Source organism: Eumetopias jubatus, unplaced genomic scaffold, assembly GCF_037043125.1.
Source record: "Eumetopias jubatus isolate StellerSeaLion01/CBP00866 unplaced genomic scaffold, mEumJub1_p1.0 scaffold_7, whole genome shotgun sequence".
In the NCBI taxonomy this organism is placed as follows: domain Eukaryota; kingdom Metazoa; phylum Chordata; class Mammalia; order Carnivora; family Otariidae; genus Eumetopias; species Eumetopias jubatus.
In genome coordinates, this window is record NW_028274813.1 from 5,683,417 (window position 1) to 5,698,264 (window position 14,848).

The following is a 14,848-nucleotide window of genomic DNA, read 5'->3' on the forward strand; positions in this document are numbered from 1 at the left end:
AAATAAAAATATTTAAGAACTGTTTAGTAAAGAGACAGTTCTATATACTTTGTATATAGTATCTAACTTAATTCTTGGTGGTGGTGGTGGGGAGCCTATCTGTAACAGATTCCAGGGAGACTTAGGATACAGTCCCAAGCGTGTGCCCACATCGAAGATGAACCGAGCTCCCTCTCGGCGATACCGGGCCTCAGTGGCTGGATCAAGTCCTTCCAGCTGCGAGGGTGTATGAGCCAAATCTTTCTTATCCCAGTACCAACATGGTTTTGTGTGATCCAGGTTTGCTGAGGTTACTGAAGGGCTTGAATTTTCTTTATTCTCCTTCATTTATTGAAGTAGACTTGTTCTTTCCAAAAGATTTTCTGAAAATGTTAGAATCCTAGGAGAAAGAGAAGCGGCAGCAAAGTTGGAGAGGAACTTTCCATATTAAACAATCCCGATCATTATAAACAGTCCTCAGTCACAGGTTATACTTGATTTTGGATCAAAATTTCCCAGAGCAGCAATACTACTGAACGACTGATACAAGCCCATGTTTACCTCCAAAGCCAATTTAACACCTAAGTGACCCTCAGGATAACAAATTCCAAATTTCATGGTAGTATAAAAGGAAGAGCATTTCTGTCTTACATTCCTTTCTGCCTTTCTTCAGTAGACCCAATCCCCTCACGCTAGCTTAGGTTCCATTCTTCAGTAAAACCCAGGCCTGTCCTAACCGCCTAAAAAGACTTATGCTTTAAAATTATCCATCTCTTCCATTCACCACCCAATCAAAATTTTGGTTTTTTGGTTTACTTCATTTCACTGAGAAAAGCCACCAGATCAGATGATTTCACATCTACATAAGTCACTGAACTGAGCAGTATAAATCAGGTATGGGTGCAGTGATTTTGAGGGGAGCGGGTGGAGGAAGGTGGTCCACAAGGGAAGAAGCGAGTTCCTTTAATACGTTCTAGCTTTCTCATCCTCTTTTTTTCTTTCAGAATAAACAGATTTTCTAAAAGTGTCATGTTGGGGTGCCTGGGTGCCTCAGGCGGTTAAGTGTCCGACTCTTGCTTTCATCTGAGATCATGATCTCGGGTCATGAGATCGAGCCCCGTGTCCGGCTCCACGCTCAGCAGGGAGTCTGCTTAAGATTCTCTTTCTGCCCCTCACTCTGCTTGTGCACATGCACACATGCATGCACACACTCTCTCTCGTGCACGTGCGCAAATGGATAAATCTTAAAAAAAAAAGCGTCATGTTGAGAAAATATAAAAAACAAGGACTCTCATCAAGAGGCCACTGGAATATGTAAACTGTAAATGTGATCAGAGAATAGCAATTTTCAAATAGGTCAAGGATTTTATTTATTTTTAATTTTTTAAAAGATTTATTCATTTACTTGAGAGAGAGAGAGAACAAGCAGGAGGAGTGGCAGGCAGAGGGAGAAGGAGAAGCAGGCCCCCCACAGAGCAGGGAGCCCAATGCGGGGCCCAATCCCAGGACCTGGGACCATGACCCGAGCCGAAGGCAGACGCCCAACCGCCTAAGCCACGCAGGTGCCCCCTCTATATTTAATTTTTTGAGGAATTTCCATACTGTTTTCCAAAAGTGTTTTTACCAATTTACATTCCCACCAATAGTGCACGAGGGCTCCCTTTTCTTCACATCCTTACCAACAATAGTTATTTCTTATCTTTTTGATAACAGCCATTATGACAGGTGTGAGGTGATATCTCACTGTGGTTCTGATTTGCATTTCACTGATGATCAGTGATGTTGAGCATCTTTTCATGTGCCTATTGCTACCTAGATATCTTCTTTGGAAAAATGTCTATTCAGGTCCTTTGCCCATCTTTTAATCAGATAGGTTTTTTTTGTTGTTGTTGTTAAGAGCTGTAGGAGTTCTTTATATTTTTTGAATATTAACCCCTTAACAGATACATGATTTGCAAATATCTTCTCCCATTCAGTAGGTTGCCTTTTCGTTTTGTTGATGGCTTCCTTCAGTGTGAATTAGTGTTTTAGTTTGATGCAGTCTCATTTGTTTATTTTTTGTTTTTGTTGTCCTTGCCTTTGGAGTCTAATCCAAAAAACATCACTAAGACCAATCTCAAGGAGATTACCACCTATGTTCTCTTCAGGAGTTTTATGGATTCAAATCTCACATTCAAGTCTTTAATCCCTTGAGCTAATTTTTGTATATGGTGTAAATTTCATTCTTTTAGTGGTGCAATTTCATTCTTTTGCATGTAGCTGTCCAGTTTTCCCAACAGTCCTTTCTCCATTATATACTCTTGCCTCTTCTGTCATAAATTAATTGACCAAAGGGGCGCCTGGGTGGCTCAGTCGTCAAGCATCTGCCTTCGGCCCAGGCCGTGATCCCAGGATCCCGGGACCAAGCCCCGCAGCAGACCCCCCGCACTGGACCCCCCGCCCAGTGGGAAGCCCACCTTTCCCCCTCCCACCCCCTCCGCCCACACTCCCTCTCTCGCTTTCTCTCTCTCTCCCTCTGTCAAACAAACAAAACAAAATCCTTAAAAAAAAAAATTAGTTGACTATATATGGCCAATTTGTGGATTTCTGGACTTTCTATTCTAGTCCATTGATCTATGTGTCTGTTTTTATGCCAATACCACACTGTTTTCAACACTACAGCTTGGTAGTATAGTTTGAAATCAGGAAGTGTGATGCCTCTGGCTTTGTTCTTTCTCAAGATTGCTCTGGTTATTCAAGTCTTTTGTGGTTCCAAATAATTCTATATTTGTTCTAGTTCGCGCTTGTTTTTGGTGCCGTGCCTCTTGGTGGCGGTCAGCTCCTGCTTGATCTTAGTCTCCAGGAATTCCTGCTTCTTACTTAGCATCTCCTCTGTGTCCCGCAGCCGCTGGCTGGCATCCTGAGGGGTCGGGCCGCCCTTGCCGGCCTTGCCACCTCCTGCCCCGAACAGTTTCCCAAACACTGACATGGTGGCTGCTCGCCGTGCCGCCCACTCCGGCTCGGCTCGGTTCCAGCGCCCGCTCCTGGCCCTGCTGCTTCCTGCGCCGCAGGCCTCTCCGCTGCCTCTGCCCTGGAGCTGGGCCCCCAGGTCAAGGATTTTAAAGAGGCAGCTAGAACCAGGCTGGTCTGCTTAGCAAGAAAATAGCAGTTCACTAGCTAGAGTCTGGGCCAGAGGCATCTGGAAGCCTAACCTCTTCTGTGTGCCACTTCATTTCTGGTGGGAAAGGTGACGTGGCAGGGCTGAGTGCATCCCTCCTCTTCCTCCTACCTGGGAACCCTAAAAATCCGATCTTTCCTCCAAAAGGAAGAAATTAAGTATCAGGAAAAAAGCAATCTTCTTCCACTAGTTTGTACTTGGCCGTGTTGTGGAACTAGGCAATGACTGTGGGTTGGGGGAGGTCAGTTACCTAAAGCCTAGGTAAATATGGAAAGTGCACAATCAGATGCTCAGTAAATTGAAGAGTTCATAGTCAGATGTCATACTGAGATATATTTCTCAACTCTCAGTTGGCAGAAAATCTAAAAGCGTGACTATATACTATGTTGGCAAGGCCAGGGAGAAGGAGGCGATCTCATATAGTGCTGGTAGGAATACAAAATGGAACAACTCTCACAGTGGGGAATTTGGCAATATTTAACAAAATTGCATATGCATTTGCTCTTTTACTTAGTAATCCCACTTCGAAGAATCCACTCTGAAAATACCATTACAAGTACGAAACAATGTGTGCAAAAGATTATTCACAAAAATGCCATTTATGATAGCAAAAAACTGTAAACAACCCAAATGTCCCTCAATAGGGCACTGGTTGAATAAAATACAGTTAACATTAACACTAATGATGTACCATGCAGGTATAAAAAGAGACTGAAAAAAACCTTTCTTTAAGTATTAGTAAGGAGACATTTCCAGGATCAGCTAGATACAAGACAGTGTACACGGTACGTTAGCATACATGTAAGAACAGAGGAGAAATGAAATAGACATCTCTGTTTTTTTAAACTAATTTAAAAAAAAAAAGGTTACCAACAGGGAGCAGGGAAGAACAGAATGGAAAGGACAGGGATGTGAGCCACACTTCTCTGGGTACACCTTTTTACACAGCTTTGACTTTTTAAGAAATCTTTTATTTGAAAATAATTATAGATTTACAGAAGAGTGTAAAGATAGGAGAGAATTCTCATGTACCTTTCACTCTGCTTCCTCCAATGTTAACATCTTACACAGCCACAGTACATTTACCAAAACTAAGACATCAATTTTGGTACATTATCAACTACAGCCTTCACTCAAATTTTGAGTTTTTCAAAAAATCCCTTTTCTGTTCCGGGATGCCACACTGCATTTAGGAGCCATATTTCCTTAGTATCTTCTAGTAACAGTTTCTCAGTCTTTCCTGTTTTTTCATGAGCTCAGCAGTTTTGAAGAGGACCTAGGCTGACTGAAATGTCTCTGGTTTAGGTGTGTCTGATGTTTCCCATGAACAGACTAGAGTTCTGGGGAAGAATGCCACAGAGCTAAAGTGCCCTTCACCTTACCTCACATCAGATACCAGAATGACTTCCTACGGCTGATATGAACCACGAGCACTTGGTGAAGACGGGGTTGTGCCCAGTTTCTCACTGAAAGTCACTATTTTCTCCTTGCCATATTCTATTCCTTACAAACGAATCACAAAGTCTAGCCCACTCTCGAGGGAAAGGAATTAGCCTACATCTCCGGGAAGGAGAAATATCAAAGAATGTGGGGACATAGGTTATTATTACTACAGTAATTAGTAAGCATCTTAGAGAAAATATTTTGCAATGCAAAATACTAAGCAAATAACCTGTTTTTCTTAAAGTTTTGCCCATTAATTTTAGCATTCACTGAAGGATCTTGCCTGCAACAATTATCATGGTGTTCCAATGGTGACTTTCTATTTCCTTCCTTCCTTCAACATTATTTGGATTTCTTCTGTAAGAAAGGTCTGTTCCTTCTCCCTCATTTATTCAATCATGTATTTATATTAGTATGGACTCATTAGTATTTGTTTTATTCTTTGAGTTATAATCCAATACTATCATTATTTATTTTGCTGCCCAAACTATTCCAGCTACAGCCACTGGAAGCAGCTCTTTCAGGTTGACTCAGGAGTCCTTCTGCAACTCTGACTTTCAAATTATGTAAATATTTAACACATTCATGAACTTAACTAAAAAGAAAAAAGCAAATCCTAAAACTCAAAATAAGCCCAGTGTATAGCAAACAGGAAACATAACCACCAGAAAATCATTATAAGTAATTATTCCTGATCTTGTTCCATCCTGAGTGAGATATATTCTAAGGACTAAAGAACTGCAAAGAAATCTTAAACTTCTCCAGTAATGTTTTGTTAGTAGTGGCATTAATATTGTTAACTGTCAAACAATTTTGTCAAACAATTTTGTGTGTGTGTGTATTGTAGGATAAAGCAAAGATATATAAATGTTAATGTTGTTAGGAATCAAGATTTTCAGTTCAGTGCACAAGATCAAAGGTTAAGTAAAATCTTTAATGCTGAATTTTAATTGAAAATATAAAAATAAATTATGGTTAAAAAATACATATCCTAGCTCTGTCCACTGAAGTATCCAGAAGCAATGACACTCCCTTAGTCAGGAACACATCAGGGTGCACATCTTAGTTACCCTCTAAAAGGAACCAGGTCTCCATTCTCCTTTCCAGTCTGGAGTAGGGGTCTGCCTGGGATGTGCTCCGACGAATGGAAGCTTATAAAAAGACACAAGAGGCAGCATCAACTCTCACTGGACAAAATCAGGGAATTGGAATATTATAAAGAAAAATGACAAGGATTGATTGTAAAAGATCCATGAGTCTACTTTGCTAGCACTGGTATTAATTATTGTAGAAAAAAGTACCTTTACCTTAACAAAAAGTCAAGCCTGGCATCACTAATAGGGTGAAAACCTGCTATTCTGTGGCCTGATATGATGTGATATGGAATAAAAATCAACCACCTGTGTAGTATTCTTACCTCCAAAAAGCTGAAGCTAAATCCAAGCAAGCTAACTTGGTTAAACCTAACTTCTAGTTTACAGTAAATACTGGGAGTAGAAGAACAAGTTAAATGGCACAAGGAAACTATTAGTCACATCCAGAAATGTGACACTCCACCAGACGACTGACTGGTTGCTTCAAAAAAGTCAATGTCATGAAAAAATAAGATGGGAGGAACTGTCCTAGATTTGAAAGACTACAAAGGCATAATGTTCAAACTAATGTGTGAACCTCGATTAGATCCTTATTTTTTTAAAGAAAAAAAAACTATAAAAGAAATTTTGAACAAGTAGAGAAATTTTGATATGGACTGTATATTAAAGGCTATTAGGGACTGTTAATTTTCTTAGGGGTAATAATGATATTGTGATTATATACGAAAATGACTATTCTCAGGCTGAATGAAGTATTTAGGGGTAAAGTATCATGTCTGCAGTTTACTCTCAAATGGTTCAGCTAAAACACAGGCTCAAGCAGTAAAGGTGGTAAAACGTTACCAGGTGTCCAGTCTGGACCACAGGTAAACAAGTGGTCCCTGTACTCTTCTTTCACTTCATGAAAAGTGGGAGAGACTCAGGTAAGACTACTTACCAGACCTCCTCCTTATCCCCTCTGGATCAGAATCTCTCAGCAGCCAAAGAATGCTTGCTTATGTGCTTATGATTTTATAAATTCAAACAATGTGTAATTGCATTATAGCATACAGAAAAAAATTTTAAGTGTATGGTTTACCAATTTTCACAAAGCGAATACACTTGTGTAACACCATCCCGCTGAGAAGCAGAATATTACCAACATCCCGGGCATTCTCCTCACTCTTCTTCTAATCATGATCCCCCCAAAGATAGCCACTATCTTGATCTCTACTCCCAGCAACCAGTCTTGCAGGTTTCTGAAGGACTGTGGAATGATAGAGTATCACTCTGTCACAACTGCTTTCTTTTGCTCAACATTATGTTTGTGGGGTTTATCCTTGTTGTTGCATAAAGCACTATTCATTTATTCATTCTGGTTTTCAGGGGCGAATTTGACCCCCAGGGACATTTGTCAATGTCTGGAGACAGTTTTGGTTGTCATAACTAGGGAGCTGCTGCTGGCATCCGGTGGGTAGAGGCCAGGAATGTTGCCAAACATTCTACAAGGCACAGAACAATCCCCCAAAAGGAATGAACTGATCCAAAATATCAACAGTGTTGAAGTTGAGAAAGTCCATTGTACAGTATTCCATTCTATGAATAAAACACAATTTACTTATCCATTCTACTATGAATGAACATTTGAGATATTTCTGGTTTTTCATTATTAATAATAGTAACAAACATTCATACACATCCTTGCGGAGCAGAAAGCAACTGGCCAATTGGCTTGAGGGAATCAATATCTCAAACTGTAATTTATTCACGGTACACTAGTTGGGAATACCTACTTTAAGATATATTAACCCAACAGTTCTGCATGTAGTTATTCATTCAAATATTTATTATTTACTATGAGCCAGGCTGCAATGACACAGCAGGAAACGAGAGGTCAGGTCTTTGCCCTACTACAAGTTTATGTTGTAGTGGTAGAGACTAAGAGAAACAAATATGTGCTTACTTGTCAGGGAGTGGCAAGTGCCATGAAAAATAATAAGGCCTGGTAAGGGGAGAGAGAGATGAAGTGGAGGATGTTTGGAGATTTGCAGGAGGAAGACCAGCTAGGAGACTATAGCAGCTGTTCAAGAAATGATGAGGGCTTGTCCCCACAACATAGTGTTGAGTAAAAGAGGAAGCACCACAACTGGCCGTGAGGCAAAAAAAGTGGCAAGAGATGATTTCAGGTTTGTTTGCCTGATGGAAAGGGTAATACTAAAAAGAAAAGTGGGAAGAGAAGGGGTTAGTTTTGATGGGGGGACCTGGGGCGGGGAGAAGAATTTTGGTTCCAAAAATATTAGGTTTGAAGAATGTGTAAGACGTTTGTATGGAAATACCCATCAGATAAACAGGACTGTTGAAATCTGGAAAGAACACATCTATTTGGGATTCATCTATACAGAATTGACAATTAAAGTCATGGTCACAGGTAAAGGGCTGGAGAGTGAAAACGGATGGGTCTGGGACAGAACTTGAGAAAGCAGAAGAATCACCAAAGGAAAGAAAGGGAAGGAATGGTCAAAGAGGTGGTAAATTTGCAACTTCAATTGCAAGAGAAACCAAGGGATACTGACCGTAATCCAGATGTGGTAGGCAACAGTGACAAATGCTAAAGAACCAAGAAATAAGGAAAGGTTACATTGGTGATTAGTTCTTAGAGACAGTGAAAGTCCACTGCAGTAATGGCTGCACAACCCTGTACTGAAGGCCACTGACATGCACACTATTTCAAACAGGTGATTTGTATGGTTTGGGAACCATCTCAATAAAGCAGACACATACACATGTGCAAATAGCAGAATCTTGGCAGAAGTGCAGTGGGGCAGAAGTAAGACTACAAGGGGCAAGGAATGAATAAGCTATGAAACAGGTTATTCTTGTTTATTCAGCATAAAGGAGAAGGAAGGATGTCTGAAGCAAGAAGGGAAAAGAGCCACTAGAGGCTGAATAAGCCACTGAGGGGTTCACTGGCCAAGGGATCATAAAAAGCATAGGTAAAAAAGTTAACCTCAGGAAGGAAGCTCTTTCTCTGAGACAGAGGGAAGGAAAAGTTTGAGGAAGATATTGGGAAAAACTCATTTAAGGGGGAGGAAATAAATCCTAAAATTCCACTGGGAAGTAGAGTGCCAAGACACCCACTGAGACGACAGGGGCAGAGTGAGGATAAGGGTTCGGACCCAGTGAGGGTGAAGCACAAATGGAAGACAATCCCAGTCCCCCAGTGAATAAGCCACAAACAGATTCAAGCCTGTTCTGCCTTGCTGTCAGTGGCCAAACCCCATGCTAATGATCCAGCGTAGGTGCCTTTAGACTCTGGGGCCAAATCAACAATACATGAGAGGAAGTGAAAATAAACGTACACAAATAGAATAAAAACAGTCCTCTGAATCATTCATTCCCCTGAAAAAGTTCTTACATCAGTTCTATAACCCTGTTCCCTATTACTCTTTAATTATTTTTTCACAAGACCCTAAAGTTACAGGTTTTCTCATTAGCAGCTCATGATTACCATGAAAATGACAGAGACGTTTATGAGCTCCACAAAGTAAAAAAATCTCTCAATAAACAAGCAGCATGTCAAAGTATTTTAGCAACATGTTTCAGGTATGTGCTTTGGATATGTCATTTTACATGATGAAAGAATAAATGCATTTTCAAATTTAGAATTATGGACACTTACAAGTTGGAAACAACAGTAAAGGTCACTACTCAATTTTCTCAGCTAGTACAGAAATTCTAAATAACAGTAATATTTGGTCACTCACTAACCTTCATCTGGCCACTTTCATTAACGGGACGTTAATCGTTTACCAGACAGCCTATGGCATTGCTGAATATCAAGAACTAGTGTTCACCTTAATTCTTATATTAATCTTACATTGATTTTTCTACCTTTCAACAACACTCTGACGCTCCTACCTTGCTCCTACCTTTCAAGGCTTCAAAGCCTCCAAATACCTTTCCCTTATCTGATTGCCTTTCGAATACGTGAAGAGAATTTTTCCATTCCCTTCTCTTCTCCAGGGTAAACAAACATCTTTATCTTCTCAACATGGTTTTTAGTGTTTCAAGATAACCCCTAAACATTAGCAACCAAAATGGAAAACAGCACCTTTTATATGATCTTCATAGCAAATGGGGGAAGGGACATTCCTAATATTCAGCACCATGTCCACTGTGTGCCCACTGAGACACAGTATGCCTGCCAGCTATATTTTCCTATCCTCACAATTTATCGCGGAGAAAATAGAACCGAAGAGACATGAAACAACTTGCTTAATTCACAAAGGTTGTAAATGGCAGAGCCACAGTTTGTCATTAGACGAAGATACTGCTTTCCCTCAATCTGGGGGAAGATTCTATACTTCACTTCCCTATATGGAACATTACTTTCTAGAATCCTTTTTTCAAGTCAGGTCTTACTTATCTCAAATATGCGTCATTGAGTTTTTGTAAATTCAACCTGGCAAATGTACATCTTGTTAGTTTTGGCCTATTGTTTCAACCTTTAACAATTCTTTATAGTACGGCTTTTGAGTGCATTGATTAGTCTGAGAAGCATGCCTCCTATCAAGTTGGTAATAAGAAAGTGCTAACCAGAGTAAGGGCAAGACCAGGGCCCTGTAGCTCATCTCTAAAGACCTCTCTTCAGGCTGACATCAACCCATTAATCAACATTTTGGGTTGGGTAATTGTAATATAAACCCATCCAGATAGACCTTACCCAATGTACGTTTCTCTCTTGTGTCTACTAGGATAGGAAGAGAGACTACGTTCAGCATCCTAAGGAAACCTGAATAGATCCATGTCTAACAATCCCTCATTCATCACCAGGGTATAGTAAACTTCTAAGGAAAGTAATTAGATATATGTCACCTGGCTTTTTTTAGTTAAAACTCTGCCAGTTTGAAGGAATCAGCTCTCCTCTCCCAAGTATTTACAAACTCTCTTTTTGCCCTCCCAACAGGATTCCAAAAACAGATTAGTAACAAGTTCTAGCGTTCAAGAGCCACCCATCTAACTGCTCTCTGCAAACACAGACATTTACGACTCCGGTCTTCTACCGTTAACTGTGCTTTTTGGATTCCTCAAAACCCATGAACAACAATTTTACAATTTTACCTGCAAGTACTCTGGTATATCATTTATCTGACCCTAAAAATATGAACTGAACTTAACCTGGTTTAATATTCTTTGTAATCTCCTCAATTACCTTGAATTTAATTCCTTTTGGTTGTTTGTCCTTACCCAGTTTTTACAAACAAAGCAAACAAAACATTTTTCTCCCTCAGCGAACTCCATGCTTTTGAACATAATCTCCTGAAGTAAAGTAGTTCATTTACTAAGCCAAAACTATGACCAGTTTTTTCTTTATGACATTCAATTTCAGAAGTGGCATTTAAGGACTTCATTAGCAACTAGAATGTTTCTTTATTGCTCGTGGGTGCAAACTACATTTTCAAAATGAAACAAATGTTAAATATGTTTTATGCAAGAATCAACTAAAAAAATCAACCAATATGTTTGAATAATGCATCACAATATAATCAAAATGAAACAAAACCCCCCTTAAAATCAGGTATCAATAGTGTCACTCTGAAGAAAATAAAATAATCCTGGACAACTCATATTTATAGTCAAGATTATTTAACAGGCAAGATCCTAAGGACACTAACAATCTTAACCAAAATGTCGATCAATACCACCGCTACTACCATCATTCAGCAATCTAGAAAGCTTACTATACCTCAGCAGTGTTCTAGGTGGGGAGGATACAAAGCTCCTCATAGAGTTTTCATTCTAGCAACATCATGCATACAAACCTTTTAAGAGCGCCTACAATTGAAAGGCACTATGCTAGATATCTCTAAAGACAGATTTAGAGCGAGACACATAAGCATTATCAAGTTTACCTTAAAAACACAGAAGACCACACTCTCAAGTAATTGCTCTTGGAAGTCGTGCCTAACGTCGGATGATTTGGCGAAAGCACGGTTTAACTGCAATTCAAATTGAGGGAGCTTTATCGACCATGCTTTGTGCTGGTAACAGGCTAAGGGCTTCTAGATAAGCTCTACACTTACGCCTCAACTTGCTAAGGAACAATTCCTTTAATAACAAACCAAACCCAGCAGAAGATCGGCTAAGGACCACGTCTCGGAAAGAACGAATCTAATCGCGGAGTGCTTTTTTCTCATTCCCAGTCCCACCCTGTTACACGGTTCTTCAGACTCCAAAGTCGGAGTACCCCAAATGTGGAATAATTCCCGAAGTCCCAGGCCTAACCACGATAGGGGCCGGCACGCTGCGAAATAACTGGAAGATGTGGGTAGTTTGCGGTTGTGCGGCTCAGAGTGTGCGCGCGCGTGTGAAAAGACCCCCGCTCCTTCCCCCCACCTGCTAGAGAGTCCCCGAACCCTAGCCGCCCCTCACTCCGAGGGTCGCTGACTGTTTTTAGGGTCCGCACCGACCTCCCTCCCTCGCGCCTGTTCCTCAGACCCTCTCCCGGAGCCCGTCCCGCAGCCCCGCTGTCGCCCGCTAACTTCGATTTGCACGGGGGATAGCGGAGCGAGGCGGAATCCGCGAAGGGAGACTCCGCCAGTAAGCGGAGGAAAGAGGTCATACCCTACGCCGACCTCCAAGTAAGCGGGGATGAGCGGCGCTGTCCGCGGTCAGTCGGTCACTTACCCCTCGCCTCAGGCAAGCCCCTTAGCGACGTCTCTCCTCGCCGACTGTGGCCATTTTGGACACGGAATGTCGGGGAAACTACGTCATCGCGCTGCGACCGCGACGGAAAACAAGCGACCGGGCGCAGCCCCGCCCCGCCACCCCCAACGGTTCTGCTCGGCTTCCTCCCCAGCCATTGGGCCTGCGGGCCAGAGCGGTCTCGGCCCCCGCCAGCTTCGGGGTCACAATTGGCTGGGCTGCGCCCACGCCAGGCGCTGATTGGAGTACGGGCGACTCAGGCCCCGCCTCCCTCGTCTAAGTTCCGTTAGCACGTTCGGTTGCTCCCGAATTCCCTCTCGCCCCGGGGGGCGGGACTGACGGGATGGACTCCCCCCGCCCCCGGCTGGCTCCTCCTCCGGCCCGCCGCGACCACTGACCCGCGGGGAGGGGCCGGGGAGAGACGGGCGACACTTTCCTCTTTGGAGAGCTCTATTTTCTTCTGATTGGCTGACAGGCGCTCCCCATGCATCGGAGCCGCGGGCCAATGGGCGGCGGCGGCGGCGGCCCGGGGGCGGGGCCCGGGGGCGGGCGGAGCCGGGTTGGGCCGCGGCGGCGGGGCCGTCTCAGGCCGCCGTCCCGCCCCTCCCGTCCGGCCGCTGCCGCCGCCGCCGCCGCCGCCGCCGCCTGGGGCTTGGTTGAGGCGGACGGTGGGTCCGGGCCCGAGTGTGGCGCCGCCGCCGCTGCGCAAAGGGGGGCAACCGGGCAGGTGAGTGCGGGCGGCGGCCCCTCGGCGCGCGCGGCCCGCAGGCAGACTCGCGCGGCGAGGCCGTCCCCCGCCCCGGCCGGCGCCCCTCGGCCGGGGTCTTGCGCGCGCCCCGCCGGCCGCCCCGGGCCCGAGGTGCGGGGGGCGGTGTGCGCCCCGGGGGCCGGGCGGGAGGGCTGGGTGTGGGGGCCCGGCGGGTCAGGGGCGCCGCTCGGCTCTGCCGGTGCGGGGGGCGCGCTGGCCCCGGCCCCGCGGCGCCTCGGGGCGTTCGGCCGGAGGCGGCGGCAGGTGCAGGGAGCGCCGGCCGCTGGGCGCCCGCCGGGTGGGGCCCGGGCCGCTCTGGCTTGCGCTGGGCGGCTGGGCGGCTGGGCGGCGTGTGCGGCCGGCCCGCGCTCGCGCTCCCTTCCTTCCTTCCTTCCTTGCTTGCCCGCCGTCGCCCGGGTGAAGGCTGTGTGGCTTCTGTGTTCCGCTCCCCAAACCTCAGGTGCTCGCCGGGGCGCTCGGGGACGAGTCCCTGCTTTTCTTCCTCACTTTCCAGTTATAAAAACAGGCGTTGAAAATAGGTCATCTTTCTTCCCACGCGCCCTGGCCGTGGTCCACACGTTCGGCGCCCTACTAGGGAGAAGAATTCGGTGCTTTGGAGTTTGTCATTCTGGCCTTAAACTCTTCTTCCTCGCGGCTCCGGCCGGGCGCTGCAACTCTGCCTTTGCCCCGCTTGTCCTCGGGGGACGGTAGCCGCCGGGTAGCGGGCGCCACTCGCTGCGCGGCCTCGCCCCCGCCGTTTGTCGACACGTGTAGGATCCCTTGCAGGGTATTGCTTTGCTTTTCCAAATGAAGGAGGTGGTGTTTGAAGAGCAAACATACTTTTGAAGTATGTTGACAGGTTACTTTTGCTTTTAAAATCCTCCGAAGAGTTAACCGTTTAGCGATGAATCTGCTCATGGCTTGATTGTGGTGGTTGATTACGTAGCCGTATGCGTTTGTCACAACTCGTAGAAGTGGACACCAAAAAGTGAATTTTGCTGTTGTATAAATGGTACCTCTCCCCTGTTTTTCTTCTCGATGGCCCCACTGGTATTTCAAAATTGAAATAACCAGTAATAATCTTGGAGAGGTTTTTCTTACTATTTTAGGTGAATGCATTTAACTCAAGAATATAGTAAAATAGGGCGCCTGGGTGGCTCAGTCAGTTAAGCGTCTGCCTTCGGCTCAGGTCCTGATCCTGGGGTCCTGGGATCGAGCCCCGCATCGGGCTCCCTGCTCGGCCAGGAGTCTGCCTCTTCCCCTCCCTGTCGCTCATGCTCTCTCTCGCTTGCTCTCTCTCAAATAAGTAAATAAAATCTTAAAAAAAAAAAAGAATATAGCAAAATAAAAGCAGCTTTCCACTGTTAAAGTTTGGCAAGACTTTTGCTTGAACCATGATATATTATGTCTATGCAGGCTACTGTGCATGCAGTCCCGCCTTACCAAATTAGTCCCAGGGACTGCTGTGATTGATATTCTGGTCAAGTTCCAACAATTTAAGGAGGAGTTTTTCTCTGGCCGGAGAAAGTAGTTTGCAAAGCCAAGTTCTCAAACAGCTACAGAACAACCTCTTTATTGGAATTCCAAACAACCTCAGTTTTTAACCTTCTGCTACCCCTTCCTGTCTGCCCTCCTTTCTCTCAGTGTATTCCAAATTTTAAGTTAATGTCTGAAATGCAACTCTAGCCTGAGAGAGTAAAGTGGTTGCTGCTTCTCATTTCTTCAGTTTGCTGACATCTCTTG

General features: G+C 44.4%; 2 protein-coding genes across 5 annotated transcripts in view; one reads left to right on the top strand and one right to left on the bottom strand.

Moving 5' to 3' along the window:
* Positions 1–12,414, bottom strand: part of CCNK (cyclin K) — a 28,464-nt gene extending 16,050 nt beyond the window's left edge. The window contains exons 1-3 of one of the 2 annotated variants that reach the window (XM_028099444.1): positions 12,340–12,406; positions 11,565–11,651; positions 131–379 (exon numbers count right to left, since the gene is read on the bottom strand). In XM_028099444.1, the coding sequence (XP_027955245.1) occupies positions 131–327 (197 nt within the window). In that variant the 5' untranslated portion in view covers positions 328–379; positions 11,565–11,651; positions 12,340–12,406. Of the gene's footprint in view, positions 1–130; positions 380–11,564; positions 11,652–12,339 lie in introns of both variants that reach the window. The other variant, XM_028099437.2, reaches the window with a different exon arrangement.
* Positions 12,415–12,959: 545 nt separating this feature from the next.
* The window catches only part of SETD3 (SET domain containing 3, actin N3(tau)-histidine methyltransferase), a 77,918-nt gene continuing 76,029 nt past the window's right edge, over positions 12,960–14,848 (top strand). For all 3 annotated transcript variants that reach the window (XM_088024458.1, XM_088024459.1, XM_088024461.1), the window contains exon 1: positions 12,960–13,084. The gene's annotated coding sequence lies outside the window, so the exon portion shown is untranslated. The remainder of the gene's footprint in view (positions 13,085–14,848) is intronic.